Source organism: Myodes glareolus, chromosome 12, assembly GCF_982192425.1.
Source record: "Myodes glareolus chromosome 12, mMyoGla1.1, whole genome shotgun sequence".
NCBI lineage: Eukaryota > Metazoa > Chordata > Mammalia > Rodentia > Cricetidae > Myodes > Myodes glareolus.
Window position 1 is genome coordinate 81,474,109 of NC_142037.1, and position 21,095 is coordinate 81,495,203.

General features: G+C 42.8%; 1 protein-coding gene across 10 annotated transcripts in view; it reads left to right on the plus strand.

Annotated features, from left to right (window-relative positions):
* Mbnl2 (muscleblind like splicing regulator 2) overlaps positions 1-17,903 on the plus strand; it is a 155,766-nt gene extending 137,863 nt beyond the window's left edge. For all 10 annotated transcript variants that reach the window (XM_048421760.3, XM_048421761.3, XM_048421759.3 and 7 more), the window contains one exon: positions 15,115-17,903. In XM_048421760.3, coding sequence (XP_048277717.2) covers positions 15,115-15,242 — 128 coding nt within the window. In that variant the 3' untranslated portion in view covers positions 15,243-17,903. The remainder of the gene's footprint in view (positions 1-15,114) is intronic.
* The last annotated feature ends 3,192 nt before the right edge of the window (positions 17,904-21,095 follow it).

Here is a 21,095-nt window from a genome sequence, read left to right on the forward strand (position 1 = left end):
ATCCCCCTGCTTCCACCCTCCCAGCACTGGGGCTGCAAACCGTGCCTGCAATAGCAGTACCACTGCACCAGAGCCTTTGCACAGATGCTTGTGAGCCCAGCTCCACTCCCTGTGCTAGCGTGGCAAGCCCTAGGATAACATGTTTATGTGATACAAGCTGCATTATAAATTGTAGCAGGAGCTGGAACCAGTCAGCAGAGTGCCTTGCCCAACACACATAAATTCGCAGAGGAAGCAAGCCCAGAACCTGACGATTCGGATCTGCCTAGAGCAGTCTCTTCTCCCTGTCGCCAGTCACCTTCCTGAGAATGTGCTTTAAATGATGTGGAAGGACCCCAAGGACTCCATAGCACAGACAGCACAGATGTGACTCCGGCCACCTCCAGCTTGAAGCACTTGCTGTGTGCCAAGCATCATGCATAGGCTTTGGTACGAATTCTGTCTCTGAAAGCAGAAATGTCCCTGGAGGGACCATTACACATGCTGGGGAACATGTCCAAGGTCATACTGTTGAGAGGCAAAGCCAGATTTCAAACTTTTCTGGACTTTTATAAAAATCTCCGTTTTATAGTGACTTGCTCACGGTTATACAAGGACGAGAAACTCAGTCCCCCTAACGCCACACCTAGGTCTCTTTTGCTCCACCAAAGCATGGATCACACCAAGTAGCTAACTCCAAGTTGTTTTGGAACAGCCCAAAACTTTGCTTCCTCCTTAGACTGTGGAAGGTTTATAACTAAACAAAGGTACCCAGAGATGTCAAACTTGACCCTTTGTTTTTCTACAAGTGTTTTTCCATATTAATTTCATAACTGTTCCATCGGTCTTTCTACTCTAGTTGTGTGGTTCAGGACAGGAGGCAATGTTTAAGTAGATTCCTGCCACTCACATTCTTTGCTGGGTTCCTCTTGACTCTGAAACATGAGCTAAGGAAAGAAGTTTGGAAAGGGAGACCTAAGAAGTGTGTAACGGTGAAAAGGAGCCCGCGGTGTGCCTTAGACAGGGAGTTCTGAGTTCCTGGTCTGGGACTGTATGTTGATTTGCTAAACAAAAGCTAGAAAGTCCCTGCTACTTCTGCTGCCTATGCAGGAGCTACGTGAGAAGTGAAGGCTTGAAAGCTGAGCTCCAGATGTTTATCTGCTAAACAAGATGGGTGCACAGAAGTGTCTGTAAATAGTCATTGTCGCTAATCACAGTGATTAGAAATAATTAATAAATCATAGCTTGTGAAGATGTTTACATTTTGTGATGTCGACTAGGAAATTAGAATAGTTTCCAAGGCTGGAGCTGGAGCTCAGTGGAAGAGCACTTGCCTCCCATGCATGGGGTCCTAGGGTCGACTCTTACTACTGCCCCAAATTAAAAAGATAGCTTATTGTTGTCATATAATATTGTCCGTAGACCCTTGCTAAATACATGAAGGAATGCTCACAATACCAGAGGAGGGAACCGGCTTTGAGTTCCCATCACAGAGATGAGAAAGATCAAGAAGAAAAGAGGTTGACAGGCTTGCCCACAGCATGTATCCACTAAGCCTGGCTGCGGGGTGTGACCCATGTCTAACTCTAAGGAATGGGAAATTCTGCCCGTTGGGGAATATCAGCTTCCCACTGCAGCAGGCACTGCTCACCCAGCACTGGTGCAGACTGCACCCCTGCAATCAAAGACTTCAGTTTGCAGAACAATTATTCTGCCAGTCAAAACTTTAATGAAAAAAAATCAGAGAAATTCAGTCTTGCTTCGTCATCAGAGACAGTGAACATATGTGCTTTAGAGAGGGAAGCAAATGCATTTACTATTCCAGAAAACGTTAGTCTCACCAAAAACCAAACATATTTCCAACATACGAGGCACCATTCAGACCTATATTTAAATGCACAATAGAATAATTTGAATAACTATTTAAATAGAAACTGAAATCAATTTGATTTAGGATTATGAATCCTAAAATAATAGCCTTAGGGAAAGAAACCAGCCTTATCAAACACCTCTATTACACATCAGACTCTTTATGTGCACTGTTTTATTTAATACTCGTTATTGCTCTGCAGAGTACCTTATGCGTTTTCCAGATGAGAACAAATCATCTGGAATAAATGGCCCACAATTCAAGCAAGCGTGTAGTGGCTGGACAGGTTTAGCCTCGGGCTTCCACACCTTCAAATCCTGTGCTCCCTAGCACATTTGAAAGGATTGGAGCTTGTGGTCCGTGTAGGGGCTGACTGTGAAGAACTACCTACCGGTCAGGCTCAAGAGAGAGTACTGTTGTCATTCAGCATGGCAGCCTTTGCCTGTCTCTCTCAGACATGAGGAAATGTATTCAGTCCCCAGCACCACCAAAAGATTGGAAACAAAGATTCAACTGCCAAGTTTAAACATTTTAACCATTTCAGAAGTTCTCACAGAGATGAAAACTTTTTAAAGTCTAAATTCACTATTAGAATTTGTCTGTAAATATTGGTGGTTGGTGAGATTGCCAATTCAGATTTCAACTCAGTTAGAAAAAGGGTGCATGGGAAATGAGGGCCATTTCTCCATCCCAGAGTAATAAGCCAGCGGGGAATACTGGAAAGAGTCAAGCAGAAGTCCAGTGTCCCCACAGAATGTCCTGACCACATCAATCTCAGTAAACAAACTGAGTGCCCCTAGTTAAGAAGCCATGTTGTAGGCAACCTGCAGGAGACAGGTAGAAAATGAGCAGCCGCGAGTTCAGTTTCTTCCTAAGTGAAAGCACAGAACTAAGTTCGAGAGTCAGCTGAGGAGGATGACGGGTCCTGTGCAGAACCAGGGAGCCCATCGTAAAGCCAGAAATGGGAAGGATGAAAGGAAGGGCATGTAAGGGTGGGAGCTGGTTACGGTTTTGACAGACACAGGGTGAAACATACTGTATGATACGATAGCACCCAGACGGCTAAGGCAAGAAAGAGGGTCTCAAGGCCAAGGCCAGCATCAGCTGCCTGAGACCCTGTCTCAAGGATACAAGCGCTGGGAGTGTAGCTCGGTAGCAGAGACTGTTTCTGTCATGCATGTGCAAATCCCTAGTTCAGTTCCCAGAGCTGAGAATACAAGTGTCCAGGAAAGAGAATTCAGAGTTGGTGTCCAATTGGTACAGTTTCAATTAAGAGGCGCAGTTCTGCAGCTGGACTGGGACGGTAGTAAGCGAAGTAGGCAGGACTCACAACTATCCATTCAAAGTGTTGAAAACAGATGTTACTTCATGTATACTTTACCACGTTCTTAAGTAGACAGACGATCTAAATAAGCTCTTCTCCAAAAAAGGAAGATGTCCGAGTACCTAGGCTGTTACTAAGCCTACGTTCCCTCCTGATCAAATTCCTTGTCCCCCACGCTTCCCTTCAGGGGTTCTGTTTTCACAAGGACAACGACTCTGTGCAGCTGTGGGTTTTTCCTCGGTGGCCTGAGTTCATTAGAAGTGAGCTTTATCCTGGGACACCTTATTAAAAGAAGAAAGCCTGCTATTTACTTGGTGACAGTATGTCTTCTTGCTCCCTCTCTACACTGAATGCTGGGAACTCTACAGCCGGAGTTCCGGGACTGAGCCGATGGGAAGATATCCCCCTTGTTTGTGGGCCTTACATAATAAATGGTGCAGGCAATGAAAAATGTGCAAATAATTATAGTCAAAGTAATTATGGGATTCAGATCACCTCAGAAGGACCAAACTTTTGGTGAGGACATTTGCCAGGAAAGCAATAGAATGTGACTGCTCTCCTTGGTAAATCACCTTCCTCTTGTCTTACACCAGGGTGTTCCTGGACTTCCTGAGGGGTTGTTGGGGAGAGCTGGTTGTACAGTCCTCTGAGGACCCACCACACTGAGAGGCACCAACGCACTACAAGCAAAGGGAAAGACTGAGGCTCAGGCTGCTCATAAGTCAGTTGGTGGCATAGCTGAGATTCTCTGTCCCTCACATCTACCCTCTAGCTTTTTTCTTTATACTTGAGGTTTATACACAATTGAGCAACTAGATTAATCTCTCTCTCTCTCTCTCTCTCTCTCTCTCTCTCTCTCTCTCTCTCTCTGTCTGTCTCTACACACACACACACACACACACACACACACACACACACACACCTCATAGGCTAGGAACTAAAATGGGGTTTCAGGGCCTTCATTGTGCTGGCAAACGTGTTGGATGGCAGCAGCATCTCCCTGCTTGAGAAGTGCCCGAGGTGATTCAGTACTTCACCTCCATCCTGTTCATCCCGCTGAATGCAGCGTTTGGTGCTGTTTTTGCCATCGGTGCCTTAAAAGCCAATTCCTGATGGGCTGAATTACACCTTCTGCCCTATTGTGAAAGCAGACACTGCCGCCGGAATGTGCCCAGATTCCAAGCTTGATTCTGGTAGTGGATCCAAAAGCAGGCAGTGAGCAGGATTTGGGGCTGCACGTTACACACATACACACAGCGGGAGTACATTTCTGTGGGTTTTCTTTTTTTCTCCTTGACCTTAATCTTTAATTTATTACTGTGAGGAAAACCACATGGTTTTAAAAGTGCCATGTTGTGGGAACAAATCTTTCGGAAATTTCTTTGCAGCTGTGTATAAACTGATGGTTTTTAAAAAGTAAAATACCTGCTTCAGGGTTTTGTTTTTTTTTTTTTCACTTGGACACTGGTGTCTTTTATTCATTTTTCATTCTTGAGTTGTTAACTCATAGCTTGTGAAACCTTTAAGGTAATCCTGATTTCAAAACTAACTATAAGCAAATAATAGACACATTGATTATTCTTCATTTATACAACAAAGAAAGCCTTAATAATATGTGACCTAAGTAAGCTTTTACATGTAATTTTTTTTTCTTAGATTCAGCATCCACGCCCAGAGGTCTGTGTCAGTGAGACCACTTAGGAGTGGGCTACCCAGTTAATCACAGCCTCACCCTACACATATTATTGCAAATATTCTAAAGATTGTAGTATTTAGTGGGCCCATTTTATGTTTTTTTTTCTTGTTTTCTTTTCATTCTTTCTTTTTTTTTCTTTTCAAGACGGGGTTTATCTGTGTAACAGCCGTAACTGTCCTGGAACTTCCAGAGATCCTCTTGCCTCTGCCTCCCAAGTGCTGGGATTGAAGGTGTGCACCACCACCGCCCAGCCCATTTTATGCTTTTGATTCAGTACTGAAATGTGGGCTTCTTCAACATACGTAGTCTGTATTTGGAAAGTGTATTTTTCTTTGACCAGGACGTTGGAGCTGCATTTCCCTGTAGAAACCGCAGTGACCTTGATGGCTAGATCCCCATGTTAACCCAGAGATGTAAGGGGAGTTCTGTGCACTGAGATGGGATCTTTAGAAAGGGGTTCTCTGTGTTCTTTCTGGCCAAACAGACTCCTTAGGGAGCTCAGTCCCCAAAGTGCTTTCTGCAGGAGCCTGAGCCACAGCATGCCCTCTAGGTGCTCTTTACAGTTTAGTTCAGAGAGAGAGAAAGAGAGAGAGAGAGAGAGAGAGAGAGAGAGAGAGAGAGAGAAAACTGACTTCTAGAGTGTGGTGATGGAGGAGCCATAATCCATGTCCAAGTCCGCTTTGGCAGTCAGTACGGGAGGGTCTGTGGGTACTCAGTACTGGGGTGTGCAGTGTGGTGAACACCTGGGGTGTGCAGAGCTGGCTCACACAGTACAGTGCTTGTCATGTGAGTGTGAAGACCTTAGTTCATATCTGCAGCACTGACAAAAAGCTGAGCATACAGCGTGCATCCATAACCCCAAACTGAGGCACTAGGGATTCTGGGCTCACAACCCGTCTAGGTGAATTGGTGAACTCTGGATCTGATGACAGATCCTGTCTCCCACCCCAAAACAAGGTGATGAGCAACTGAAGCTAACACCTTGCCTGTATTGACCGCCAGACTCCACACTCATGCACACATGCGTGCTTTCACTCCGTAAGCACACACGTGTGCGCATGAACAAACTCTGAGACCAGTTCCTGGGTGGCTATGAACTCCTCCACGTCAGCCTTCCCCCTGCTCCCATTGTGCTATGGCCTGCCCTGCCTGCTGCTCTTCTTCCCGGCTCTCACCTGACCCTTCCAGCCTAGGGGGCGGTTTTAGTTTTTCCTGTCTTTCACAGCTGCAGAGCAAACATAATCTCATGGCTCTTCTTTTATGAAAAAACACACAACCCTCTTCGATATGTTGTTAATAACACCAAGGGGACAAAACCAGGGAAAGAAAAGAAACGAGGCAGGGGGGACCCTGCCGTTTCCCCCCCCCCATTTGTATGCAGAAGCCAGTCATTCTTGGGGGACATATATTAGAATTTCATATGCTGCTCAGTTACAGCAGAATATAAATGCTAGTGGGAGAGGTGATATGAGGACAGCCCTCCCACCTCAGAGCGAAGACAGTGGATGATCCTTAGGAGTCACCCACAGGTGGAAGAGTTAGCTGGACCCAGCGTGGGAGAAGACAGGCCTTGCTCTCAGAGCTGTATGAAGAAACCCCCATCAGACTTAATCCCCCCCCACACCATTGATAAGCTGGTCCTGCACCCATCATTGAAGGTCAGACAGAGGACACACAGGAAGAGAGTTCCTTTCCTTGTTAGAAGGGATTCACAGTGGCAGGAAAACCCACCTTCTCCGAACACAGGGCACACCCGAGTAATGAGCCATCTGTAAGGGGAGGTGGCTTTTGTCTGGCTTGTGTACGTTTAGCAATTTCTTTGCAAGCATATGCAAGCCCTTTCCCTACGTGTGTGTGTGTGTGTGTGTGTGTGTGTGTGTGTGTGTGTGTGTGTGTATTTCAACCACATAATAGTTGTTGACACAATTTTTTTTAAAGTCAAGTGGTGATTTCATTTGTATGGCATTTGGCAAAGCGTGCAGCTGTTTCTAATGAATTATATGTGGGGTGGAAATAATGCATGTTCTAACTGACACAGTCACACCAGGGCAACCCCAAGCGCTTTGGAGCACATGTGAAAGACTCAGCCCTGCCTCAGTGTGAAAACTCTGAAGAGCTGAGCTTTAGAGTCATGCTGCAGTGCACACCGAGTCTAGATGCTTGCACACACACCTTGTCTTGATACGAAGTATAGATGCTTGATTAAGTCAGGAACTTCCACTTAGAGATTTTATCCTGATAACCTGTCAGTATGGGCCTTGGTTGGTAATATTTAATAAGGGTACGCTACCACTTTTCACATAGAGAGAGCCCAGGTACTAATATTTTACATGACAGTTACATATATGCAACATATATAATATATGTATATTATTAACAACAGAATGAAAAAAATTTCTAAAAATGAGTCACCAAAGATTGACATCACTGGAAGTAAAGACATTATATCTTAGGGCGTCAACATTCTGTAGCACCACAAAGCAGACCTAGTTGGAACAAAACTGCTCTTGAAGGAACTACCAAGTATTAGAGTCGTACCCTCCGATCTCAGTTTGCTTTTCTCGGAGTGAAGCTGTCAATCTGACCATTTGCTCCCAGGACCCCAGGTTATACACTTTCTGTACAAATAAAATCTGCACTTGAAAGTCAGTTAAATGTGGCAGCCCACTCTGCCTCCCCTAAAACAACAGTCCCCTAAAATAGCAAGTAAGACGTATTCTCAGACTCTGGGGTGTAAGGGAATTAGTAGCTGTTGCTAGCGTGCTCAAAGCCCTGGGTTCAGCTGTAGCCTCAGAAAACAAACCATGGCCGCACACACCTACACTGCAAGGAGTAGTTGGGTAGAGGCAGGATCATCAAAGTTCACAATCATTCTTGACTGCCCAGCAAGTCTGAGGCCAACCTCGGACTAAATGAGACCCTGTCTCAAAAACAATTTTAAGGTAACTTTTCCAAGTGTCCTTGCACATACCACCAATTATCTCAGAACTTTTGATACAATTAATTAATAAATGATCATGAGATAGGCTGAAGACTATATTTACTTGACAGTGTCCATGTGCCAGCATTGAAGTTGCTGCTTTAATTAATGATTTCAGTCTGGTACCATAAGTTCACCAAGCGTCACAACGACTTTGTTTGCCCTCAGACAGTCTCACTGTGATTAAATACTAAGTTGCCCTGATCCAAAACTACGCAAATGTCTCTGTGCTGCAGTCAGAGGACCTCGGGTCTTCTCTCTCTGGCAGCACCGGGAAGCCTGACAGCAATGGCTGCCACATAGAAGTGACATGGAGCTGTAGAGCCAAGAAGGGGAGAGGGTTAAGCAGCAGAAAGTGTGAACAGGAGTCAAGCCAATGGGGTAGCAAAAGAACAAGGGGAGGAGAGAGGTTGGGACATCCCTCACGATCAGAGCTCAGTTAGCATGTCCAAGACCTGGATTCAATTCCAGCACAAAGAGGTAAGCAAAGAAATAATTATCAGGACGGTGGGCGACAGGCAAGTCTCCTTAACGTAAATAGTAAGTTTTGTTTCAGAAAATAGGAAACACCCCTGTGCAGCTGCAGGGCCCTATGGCTGTGGAAAAGCCCTTCTAAAATAGCTACCTTGTTTAGACATTTCCTTCAGGTGGAATGTTTGTTCACAAGCTGTGTTTCCCTCGTATTCTGGCCCCAGCCTGGAGAACCGTTCCTTTCATCTATGTATGTCAAGAAGCAAAATGCAGTGGGGTAGGGCAGGGGTGTGTGTGTGTTTGGCGGGGAGTTAATCTATTTTTCCAAGATATTTCACATATCCTGAAAGGCTGCAGCGATGTCTTCTGTGGTATAAGGTTCTCTGCTCACGCCTGCACTGCCGGCTGCCCGATTCACCTGATGGTCTTCTGTGCTGTGGCGCTGTCCTCAGTCACTGCCTAGGCATTCATCCACCTACCCTAGACACCAGGGACATAAAGATGAATCCCACATCCCTCCTGAGGAATTTGCTGAGGGCTTTGTTAATGTACCTGCCTGCAAATATCCTTCAAGGCTTGAAGTTCACGAGACCAAGATCCTCTGAGGTTCTTTGTAGTTCAGCAAGGCCACACAAATATTTTATAAGGTATATTTTATCTACCTCCCCAAAGTCAGCACTATAAAGACAGGATTTGATGACTGGTCATGGGGGAAATTTAAGGGAAACATACCTTTCTCTTCTTTCATTGTTTTGTGGTTTGGATGCTCTGGCGTATTCGCTGAAATGTCACCCACATCAATTAAGCAAAGCTGTTCTTAATGAGTCTAGTGTTTGAGCTACTGTCTCTGAAGATTTCTGGATCTTGGCATTGAGTGGTTTCTATAGGGAGTGTGAAAGTTTCTAGAAGCCATGTAGGAACTCACCCTTCTGAGAGTATACATTCAGCTGCCAAAGATCACCCATAAGTAGTAAACTCAGGTATTAATAGGTGATCTCTGAAACACTAGAGAAGCCCCATGATGCTTTGCCTTCTTTCTTTCCCCTGCATGAAGACAGACTGAGTCGGGTGTTGAATTTACCGCACTGATGAGTTCAAATTCAGTGTTTTCTTTTCTACATGAATTCTTGGCTTTCAACCATTTCACACTCCAGTCAGATCTCTTGCAAGTGATGGACGTTCAGCCTAAATCCATCATCATTAGGAAAGAGACAAGACGATGAATATTTCATAGCTGGGGACTGAGTCTAGGACAGAATGATCGTATTTTCTTGCTAGGTGGCGGTGTCTGCTGGCCTTGTGCCCTGGGAGCACCAACTGTCTGGAAGTTTCGGGGTTAACTCCCCAGTAGACATTCTCTCCCAGCCCTTTCTCCTGCCACTGTCTGTCCTCATGATGCTACAGCTATTGCTCAACTCAGGAAGCAGCAGTCTTGACTTAGTTGAGTGTCTCCTCCATGAACTTTGTCTGATGCACACACCAGAAACCTGTTGCTGAATCCAAACCAAAGATGGATCTGACCCACACATAGTCGTTTTCTGTCATGTGGGTCAGTGTACCGATTGGTCTGATTGCATACTGACTGAACACTAACTGCTCTGACTGTACACTGACTGATCTGACTGTACAAACTGTATACTAACTGATCTGATTGTACACTGACTGATCTGACTGTACACTGACTGATATGACTGTACACTGACTGATATGACTGTACACTGACTGATATGACTGTACACTGACTGACTACTCTGACTGTACACTGAGTGTACACTTACTGACCTGATTGTACATTGGTTGATCCGACTGTACACTGACTGTGATCTGACTGCTCTGACTGTATAGTGACTGTGATCTGACTAATCTGACTGTACACTAACCGATCTGACTGTACACTGGCTGACCTGATGGGCTTGGCATTTCCTTGTACACAACCTAATTTAGACCACCTCTCTGTAACTTCCTCTCTGTAATTTCTGCGGCCGTTCATGTCACACACATCATAAGGACACAAGAACTGGTCAGTGGCTGCACAATGTGTCTGCCGGGAAAACATGTTTGATACTTCTAGGAACCATTCATGCTTTGTCTTCAAAAAATATCAGATCACTTAGGAACTGTGCTCGCATGACAGGGTACAGCATAGGGTAGCTACATTCTGAGGAGAATCATCAGACTGTTAAATACAACCATTAAGGGCTATGTTTAATTACTATGGTTTGCTTTTCTTATTAATAAGATGGTTCCATTGCAACCCTCTGATGTTTTGTCTCACACATATTGATACAACCAGAGGAACCCCGAATGACTGTGAAGGTACCCCTTACTGGAGGTCCAGTGTGGCTATTTTTTCCAAACTGAGCTGTAGATTTTGTGGGTATCAGTGGTCTTCATTTTAGTGTGTTCTCCTTTTCGTGGTAAAGGGATTTGAAAACCATATTTTCAGTCCAAAGTCTTCGCTACCATACATGACAGACCATAATCATACTTAAGACTCTTGCCTCCTTCTCCACTCACAGTCTGCTACAGTAAACACTGCTTACTTAAGAGAATCATCCACCAGGGAGATACATAGGCACCTGTCTTGTTCGATACATTTGATTTGTTTCCTGTTGTGGCTTGCCAATGTTTCACAGAAGCTGCGGCAGTGGCACTCTGGTGGGGGGTGGGATGTAGGTGATCACTCCGGGCCAGCACTAGCTCCTTCACACAGTATGCAGTGTCTCCCATTTCATGCACCTCCTGGTCCCTCCAGACTTGCCCAATGGTATCCCTCTCTCTGATTCACGGGCTCCAGCGGGTTCTTCTGAGCATCCTTCTCAGCTGGCGTGTTTAGAGGTACAAAAAAGCCTTTAGAACCGCAGCTGCCCGCAGTTCCTGGCATGGGTCTGAGACAGGCCACCCATTTCGTGCCCTGAAGAGAATTCTCATGTCAGGAGCAGAGTGAGCAAATTCCTGGTGTGTGCAGGCCGGTTAACACTGCACAGACTTCCACAGCTGCAGAATGCCGCTGCAGCACACTCTAGGTTCATCGCCGGCACATATTCTCAGAGCCTGCTGAAAATTAACAGTATAGACACCAAACTCAGGCATAAACAGAGAAGGCCTTTTAGGATAGGTCAGCTCTCCATCTGACTTGCAGACAGACTCTCGCAGACCGAATGAAAGTTTTCAGTTACCTCCTCCGAGAATGTGTGGGCTACAGTGCCCTGCCTGCAAAAGGCACCTTGGGTAGCAGCCTCAGCTTGGACTAAAGGCAGAAAAGAAATCATTGTGCTTAAATTTGATGGGCTGTTTTAAATGTTTTTTTCAGTGTGTGTGCAGGGTGTGTGTGTGTGTGTGTGTGTGTGTGTGTGTGTGTGTGTGTACATGTGCACTCACGGGAATAAAAATTCCCATAGAGGCTGATGACCCCATGAAGCTGGAGGTACAGGCAAGTTGTAAGCTTCCTGACACAGATGCCAAGAAACAAACCGAGGTACTCTTGACCACCAGGCCATCTCTCTAGCCCTGATAGCATAATTAACCATGTTCTAAACATACAAACTGGAAGTTAGGGTTTGTCCACATCAGGTTCATGATGTGTGTGCCAGATCACCCCTAACACCTAGGAGCCTAGCATTTTAAGAATATGACTTATGCCCACAGTTAATGTCCAGGCACCTCGGAAACCTTCCATCTACCTGGATGTAAAAACTATCATGAAAAATGGTGGAGAAACCGAGGTAGGGAGGTGAGAAGTGTAGTGGAAGAAATACCAATGATCTGAAAGGAATTCTCTGGGGCAAGCCTGCGGAAAAGCCCAGAAAATGCACCTGTTCGTCTTTAAGTTGTATCCCTTTAGCATCGATTGAAATAGAATCTGAATAAAGGAAGGAAGGAAAAAAACCAAAGAGAAGTTCCTGATGTCATCCTTCCCACTTCCTGTAGCACCCCCAAACACACACAGGCCTCTCCCCTCCTGTCCACCACACACTCCCCTCCCCCTCACTTCCTGGAGTACCCCCAAACACCAACAGATCCGAGTGTTATATGTCTCCTAACATGAAAAACAGTCATAAAAGGGATGATTTTTAAGTGAGTGGCATTGCTTGGCTGCTGTTTATCACCTTAATGTTCTATTTCCATGGGACACATCACTGTAGGGCAGTGGTTCTCAACCTTCCTAATGCTGTGACCCTTTAATACAGTTACTCATGTTGTGGTGACCCCAACCATAAAATCATTTCATTGCTGCTTCGTAACTGCAATTTTGATAGTTATGAGCTGTCATGTAAATACCTGATCTGCAGGATATCTGCTTATGACCCCTGTGGAGGTTGTGACCCACAGGCTGACCACTGTCCTAACGTGTACTTCATTCAGACGGTCCCAACCACTCAGAGTTCTCAGAAAAGAAAATTAATAATGAATGATACTTTCATGGGAAAATGTTGCCACCTACAAATGGAACTTCTAAGGAGAAAAAAAACCGAGTGCTTTCCAGACCCCTAATATCAAATTTTGGAACTCTGGAGGTGCGCAGCTGCTCCAGAGTCTGTCTCGTCCTTTTTGTCCAGCATATGCACTTCACAGAGACGAAGGTGCAGCTCTGAATTGCCAGTTTTCTGGTCTAGGTTCAAGGGAGCACTCATGACGCCATTTTGACACCATAAGTTCCTTTTGACTTTTGAGTAGCTTGGGACAGAGGGAAAAGGCAGCCTGGGAAAGTCTAGGCAGCCTTTAGTTATAGCTTTGAAGCCAATTTCCGGTCCGGTTCCCGGTGTTCTCTCTGTCACACACGAGTTCAAGGCATCATTGTTAGTGTCTATAATGCAAAGCTACACATTCTCATTGTGCTGGGCTTTCTGTAGGGTGCCTGACTTTCCTGGTGTTTGTAAATTCCGTTCTGTCTGGTTTTTCAAATTCAGCCAAGAAGTAGGATTGTTCATTTTTGAAACATATATTATTATATGTTTGTCTAAGGAAGTAGAAGATTCCCCTAAATATTTCAGGATCTCTTGATACAGTAGGAGAAAAGAAAGGTGGGAGGAATAGGCCATGATTTGAAGGCTTAGGAAATGTCCTATTGTACAGATAGCATGGAAGCTCGAGGATGAACTAGAAGAAATTCCTACTTAATAATTAATGATCTAAATCTTTTTTAAAAAAAACTATAATTCATTTGGAGGATGTAAATATTACCTAACTTTAATGGTGTCATTCGAAGACAATACGATAAACACATTCACCTACCAGATCCTGGGATAGTCTCTACATATAAAATTATGTGTTGTTCTTATGCACATCTAGCAGTATATGAAACAGGGATGCTATTTTCCAAATTAGCCTCAAATTCCAAGGAATTTGGGGGGGGGGCTGGAGAGATGCTCAGAGGCTAACTGCACATGCTGCTCTTCCAGAGGACCCAAATTTGGTTCCAGCAGCCAAGTCGGGCCGTTCAGAACCCACAGCACCCTCTTCTGGGCATCCACCCACATGTAGCATCCTCACCCACAGACACACATGCATCCCTATAAGTAAAAATAAGTAACTAAATCTTAAATGAGTAGCCTCGGTGTCTGAAGCTTTGAACTTTCGTTTTACACAAATGTTTTCTAGTCAGTTCTATATGCATTGGTGTGCCTCAGTAACATAAAAGATGCACAGGTTCACCATTTAGACACACTAAGACATCGTATGTGAACTGTTGGAGTGCTCAAGGAAATTCTGATACAATAGGATAATAGATTACATCTATAGAAATGGCCCCTTTACTGGAACTTGAAGCCTGGTGTCTACCAATATTAGCTGATATTCACCATAAGGGGTTTCGTCAGTTATTTTTTACAGCTTTTTAGCTATTTAGCAAATAAGCTTTAGTTCATTAATTATGCAAAGTTAAGTCAAAACATTGTACAAAGAACAAATATTTTTGATAAAAATTGTTTATTTAAGCTTGGTGTTTAATGGCATAGACCACATAGGACAAATTCCCTCACCTTTACAAAAGCATGGGATTAGAAAGGGACATGATTATACTCGGGATTTAGCTCCATGGCAGAGTGTTTACCTAGCATGTGCCAGGCCCAGGACTCAAAATCCAGTAATGCAAAAGCAGGTATGGGACCTTTGAGATTAATCCCGAGGACCATAGCTTGGATTCAGTAGTAAACCATTAAAGCCTTGCTTGAACTTTATCTGTACTTTTGTGTTTATTAAGAATATTTTTAACTGCTTAATTAGGTTGTTTTCCCTTTTCTCTTAACTGTGGCATGTAAGCATGTCCTACATTTGAAACTGGTTGCTGTTATATCTTAGACACAAGGTTACGTTTGATAAGACTATATCTTTGAATTATAAGTTAATATCTGGTTAAGTCTTACATATTTAGAGTTAAGTTCATAAACAACTTTCAAGGAATAAGTTCTCTGATTAGGCTTTCGTAAGGCTAGAGAAAGTACTAGTCTGATAGTCATATGAACATACAGCAAAGAAATATGAAGCAAAATGACTTCAAAGACTGAGCTCTAAACAGACTGCCTGCCCACATCCATGCTGTCCCGGTGTCATAGAAAACACTGTGTGTTTGAGTCATCGCTCCTTCCCACAGCTGCACAGGGAAGCTGCTAAGAGTGAAACTCCTCAGCATGAGGGGTGGGGGTGTGCAGAGATAGTGCTTGTGTCAGGATTATGAGAAACTGAAGATTGTTCTACTTTCAGATGCCTTTTTTTTTTTTTAGCAAAGAGTAAGACTTAAACTTGTTGTTTTCCCTGCAGAAAGTCTAAATGGTGCTTGTCTTTTTCTTCCGCAGATAATTCTGAAATAATCAACAGGAATGGGATGGAATGCCAAGAATCTGCATTGAGAATAGCTAAACATTGTTACTGTACATACTATCCTGTTTCCTCCTCGATAGAATTGCCACAAACTGCATGCTAAATTTAGTTCTTCTGGACAGACCACAACCCTAAGGCTAGTTCTGCTATGTCATATATGAGTATTAAATATGGTATGCTTAGTATATTCCAGCCTAAGATAGTTAACTACCTGAGACCAGCTGCGACGTTCAGAGACATAAAGGATGGGGTTTTCTTTCACAGGGTTCTAAGCCTAGTTTCTGTCCTAGGAATATTGTCTCATCTCCGTAACTATAGCCGATGCAGAAAGTCCAGCCGATATACTCATTTCGACTCAGAATATTTCAAATTTAGCAATAAACAGTTAGCGTTAGTTTAAGTACTAATTCCAAGGGCAGGTTCGATTCTAACTCCAAGCGCCGTCATTTCATTTCCCGACTGGATCCAAGGGTATGATTCACTTCTTCAGGAGACGAGCGCGGCGGCAAAGACGAGAAGTGAAGTAAAACAGAAAACCTGCCTTGCAGGTCTAAAATTTGAATGGCAGTTCAAGCACAATTGCTGGGGACACATCAGAGAGTGCGATTCGGTTTGCCTGGCGATGCCGCACTGGATCATGGGATTCTAGAGTCGCGTTGTGTAGATTGAAAAAAAAAAAAAACTTTGCACGGTATGAGCTTCATACCCCACCCAACAAAGTCTTGAAGGTATTATTTTCCAAGTATATTTTTAAAGTTGTTTTATAAGAGAGACTTTGTAGAAGTGCCTAGATTTTGCCAGACTTCGTCCAGCTTGACCAGAATGAAAGGCTCACGCCAATAGTTGAATCTAAGGGATTGGTCTTTCAAACTCCACCCCCGACACACACCTGCCCGCCCCCGGTTGCCTGTTACCGAATAGCTCTTTATTCTAAAAACCTAGTCCAACAGGGAAGCTGTAGGTGGGGAGGTCTGTATAATATTCCAGTTTAAGTACGTCTCGGATTAGTCACTGCGGATACAGACTGTGACTTTAATCTAAATTCCTATGTTAACAGAAGAAGCCGGTAGTCTCACTTAGAGTATCCATTACTGTTTTTGCATTTCAAAAGTTGGACTGAAGGGTTGTAACTAACTACAGCATGGAAAAACATAGTTCTTTTAATTCTTTCACCTTAAAGCATATTTTATGTCTCAAAAGTATAAAAACTTTAATACAAGTACATACATATTATATATACACATACATATATATACTATATATGGATGAAACATATTTTAATGTTGTTTACTTTTTTAAATACTTGGTTGATCTTCAAGGTAATAGCGATACAATTAAATTTTGTTCAGAAAGTTTGTTTTAAAGTTTATTTTAAGCACTATCGTACCAAATATTTCATATTTCACATTTTATATGTTGCACATAGCCTACACAGTACCTACATAGTTTTTAAATTATTGTTTAAGAAATGAAACAGCTGTTATAAATGGATATTATGTGTAATTGTTTAAAACATCCATTTTCTTTGTGGACATTTTAGTGATTGAAGTATTTTGACTTTTGAGATTGAATGTAAAATATTTTAAATTTTGGTATCATCGCCTGTTCTGAAAACTAGAGGCATCAACCATACCAATTTTTTTTGATTGAGAAAAAAAAATCTGCATTTAATTCATGTTGGTCAAAGTCTAATTACTATCTATTTATCTTACATCATAGATCTGATAACTGTATCAAAAGAAAAATCACGTTCTGAGTATAATCTTGCGTAGTGCTTGTGTCGTGTCTGTTTTAATTTGTGGATAGGTATTGTATCTAACTTGTATCACTTCGCTAGTTTTCATCTTTATGTACTATTGATATTTGTAATTTTCTCAGTTATAACAATGTAGTTATGCTACAACTTGCCTAAAACACCCATACTTATTTTTTTTCTTTGCTTATTCATTTAAACTCATTGAGAAGTTAGTAGACACTACTAAGAGGTAAATTATGGGAATCACTGAGATATTTTTGTAGACTAATTGTTGTAACTGTCTTTTTTTCTTTCATTTCATGATTTTTATTTTAAAAATTATTAGTACATAGCTATTTTCAGCCCTTTAATAATGGAGCATCAAAAACATCACCTGTATCCCCCAGCAAATATAGATGACTGTATTTTTTACTATGATATCCATTTTCCAGAATTGTGATTATAATATGCAGAGAGTCAAATATGCCATTTACAATAAGGAGGAGGCAAGGCAAATGCATAGATGTACAAATATATGTACAACAGATTTTGCTTTTTATTTATTTATAATGTAATTTTATAGAATAATTCTGGGATTTGAGAGGATCTAAAACTATTTTTCTGTATAAATATTATTTGCCAAAAGTTTGTTTATATTCAGAAGTCTGACTATGATGAATAAATCTTAAATGCTTTGTTTAATTACAAAACCAAAATCACCAATATCCAAGACAGGAAGACGTCAGTTCAACAGCTACGGCAGTTAGGAAGCTAACTCCGCTTGTACGGGACTCCATTTCACTCTTGGTTTTCAGGGTAACCGCACTTCACAGATATGTCTTTCAGCCACAAACCACCGGTCACATTTCTGCTAAATCTTTCCGTAACACTTCCTAAAGAATTTCCTCATTCGTTATCTTACAGCGTGAACAGGAGTCTAATTTGTATCAATTCTATGTTTGGTTGTAACATTCAGTTCTCACTCACCCAATGTACAACCAATGAAATAAAAGAAGCATTTAAAAGGGTCGTGTGGTCTTCCTTCTTGTTCAGACAGGTACTTAGTTGCACAGAAGTGTTATACTTTTGTGTAGATACCGTACCTCAATGATATCAAAGAGCAAACAGTACTCTTCAGATGGGTGGGGGACAAAGCTTGATATTAATTTTGTTGTTTGTTTGTTTATGGGTTTTTGCTTTGAGTTTTGGCTCTTTTCTTTTGCATATCCTTCTGCCAGGGTACATAGCACTGTGCATGTGGAGAGAGAGTTGATTCTCTCCTATGATATGAGTCCTGGAAATTGAACTTACATCATCAGGTTTGACAACAAACACATGTATCCAGTACCATCTTCCCAGCCCCAGACTTTGACTTTTCAGAGCAAAAAAAAAAAAAAAAAAAAAAAAAATTCAAAGTGACCACTTAGGAAATACATTCAGCATAATTTAAAGTTAGTAACAGAGGATCTCACCGTCCAGTCTTTTTGCTTGTGGTTCTGACTAACAGTGAAGAGACATGTACATTGGTAAGCAAATCGGGGCCAGGTGCAAGAACATGAGTTTCATAACAAGGAAAGAAAGTGACCATCACCTGTGATGCAGGCTTCTAGAAGGAACTTAAGTGCACAGTGTGATCTGAGGGGAACAAAGAAGCAAGTCTGCTGGATGCAACAGGCCTGGCCACACAGGGAACAGAACAGGACCCTGGGTTGGAAGGGTAGTGCTGAGGGGAACAGAGGCGAGTCCACTGGATGCAGAAGGCCTGGCCACACAGGGAACAGAACAGGACCCTGGGTTGCAAGGGATATGTGATTCTTGTGTTCACAAACCACATGCTAGCAAGAGTGTACCCTTAAGACTACATCTCACGAGCTGGAGAGATGGCTCAGGACTTAAAAGCACTGACTGCTCTTCAAGAAGACCAGGGTTCAATTCCCAGCCCCTACATGGAGGGTCATAACTGTAAACTCAGTTTCATGGAATCTGACACCTTTTTCTGGCCACCACAGGCACTGCATGCATATGGTGTGCACACATACATGTAGGCAGATCACCCATACATATAAATAATAAAAAAATAACTATCTCAAGCCTGAGAGGATAGGAAAGCAGCCTACTTTATCTCTTTAACATAAAATTATTTAGATATAAGATGTCAAGTGTCCTATGTAATTCTCTGTCAAAAATATAATTCTATTTGAACTATTAAAATGATATTTCAGACCCAAAAATTCATTCTTTGTTCTTTACCAAAGTTTGGTGGGTTTGGGGTTTTTTTGTTGGGTATTTGTTTTTTGTTCTTGTTTTTTTCCAGTACTACAGAATTAGGAACAGCATGGCAAACTGAAATAATAGTCAACCTTCTGATGCTTCTATAGCATCAGAAAACATACTGACTCCCTAAAGAATAATTTCCCCTATTTCAAGAATCCAAGTGCATGAGAAATTGGGCGACTATTGCTGTTGGACACGTCCCTCTCTGGTGTGGGAGAATTGTCTGTATTCTGTCAATCATATTTTAATAAAACGCTGATTGGCCAGGCAGGCAGTATAGGCGGGAAAGCCAGACAGGAAGTAGGGGTGGAGCAAAGAGACTGGGAGTATTCTGGGAAAACAGGAAGCTCCCTCCGCCACTCCTGCGAAGACCACCGAAGAGACAGGATGTAACCTGCCCAGCTGAGAAAGGTACTGAGCCCTGTGGCTAACATAGATAAGGATAATGGGGTAACATAAGTTATAAGAACTAATAAGTAGCCTGACCTAATGGGCCAATCAGTTTATAATCTTATGGAGTCCTGTGTGTGATTTTCCTTGAGAGTTGCCGGTTGTAGGGTACTGGGTGGGACAGAAACCCCAACAAGCCAGCCCTCATGTTACACCTCTCCATAAAAATGACTGAGTCATTGTGAATAAATATGGGTCACAAAGAGTGAATTGATAATGGCTTCCCTCTGTCTCTCGGTGGAGAAGGTGAAGGAGGTACGTGGCAGGGCGGGAGGTCTGAGCTCCAAGCCCCGGTTCAACAGTTTATGCTGTGTCCATGAAGGGAATTGCTGATGATTGGCAAGTGATTCCACATGCTGGGAGTTTCTAGCTCTGAGCCCAGCAAACACATAGCATTGTGGACAGTGTGACTTCAGACCATCAGTGCCTTCCCATGTCTACACCACAACAACGCCCCCCCCAGCAAGTGTGGAGAGCCATAACTACACCCAGCCCCTGGGGCTGGTGCATCCCACACGCCTGGCCAGCCAGCACATAATTTCAACTTCTTCTGTTTCAGTTCCTTTAAAAACTGATTGCCCTCCAACGGGGGGTGTCTTCCCAGCACATTGCATGCAACTTTCACAGGTGCTGGTTGACGTAATTTTCAATAAGGTCATTTCAGATGCCCCCACACGTGCGGTGGTTGTCATGCAGTGAGGTAGAAGCCACAACTGACTTAGTTCACGTACATTTTACACAGTGTCAAGGATTCCTTATACTCAAGTTGTCGATGAGAAACAAACTCATAAAAATCAGGCAACCCTTTTTTGGATTGGAATGCCAAGCCATGGCTCATTCTAACTCCACAGCCATATTGCAATGAACTTACTTCGTGGCCTTCTCCCGGCTAAACTTCCTTTATAGTTCTGAGTACAATATGCATGGAGGGTAAAACTGAAGTGTAAACTCTAATTTTTTTCTTTTACTTTAAATAGATAGGTTTTCTTCCCCATCATAAAAATACAATGCGAGAAATACTTTGTGGTTACAAACTACAGTGTACTCTTAGAGATTTAGGAGACAGTTTGAGTCTTTTTATTAGGAGCAGACGTGCCCTCTCTCCGGGATATCACAGTTTTGTTTTGCTCTTGTCAAGTTCCATGTGATTCTCTTAAAACAAAACAGAATGAAAGCCAGTAATGATGAAAGTTGCCCAGTAATGATGTTTCATGAAGTCATAGAGCAGCCAGACCCATAGATAGAGTCCCTGAGAAGATTTGACTTGAATGTCTGGGAGAAAGAGCCAGAGAAAATAACTTTGTGATAAAGGTCACCAAAGGTCACACATGGAGGGCATTCCGCTAAATCTGATGGTGTCCGGGGAGGCTGAGAAGTTGGATTTTACTCTCATTGCACCTTTGTCTCCTAACTTTACTGTGGGCCTTCTCAGGCCTTTGGTTTATGTAAGCAAAAGACTCTTTTATTTTTATTTATCTATTTATTTATTTTTTGCTT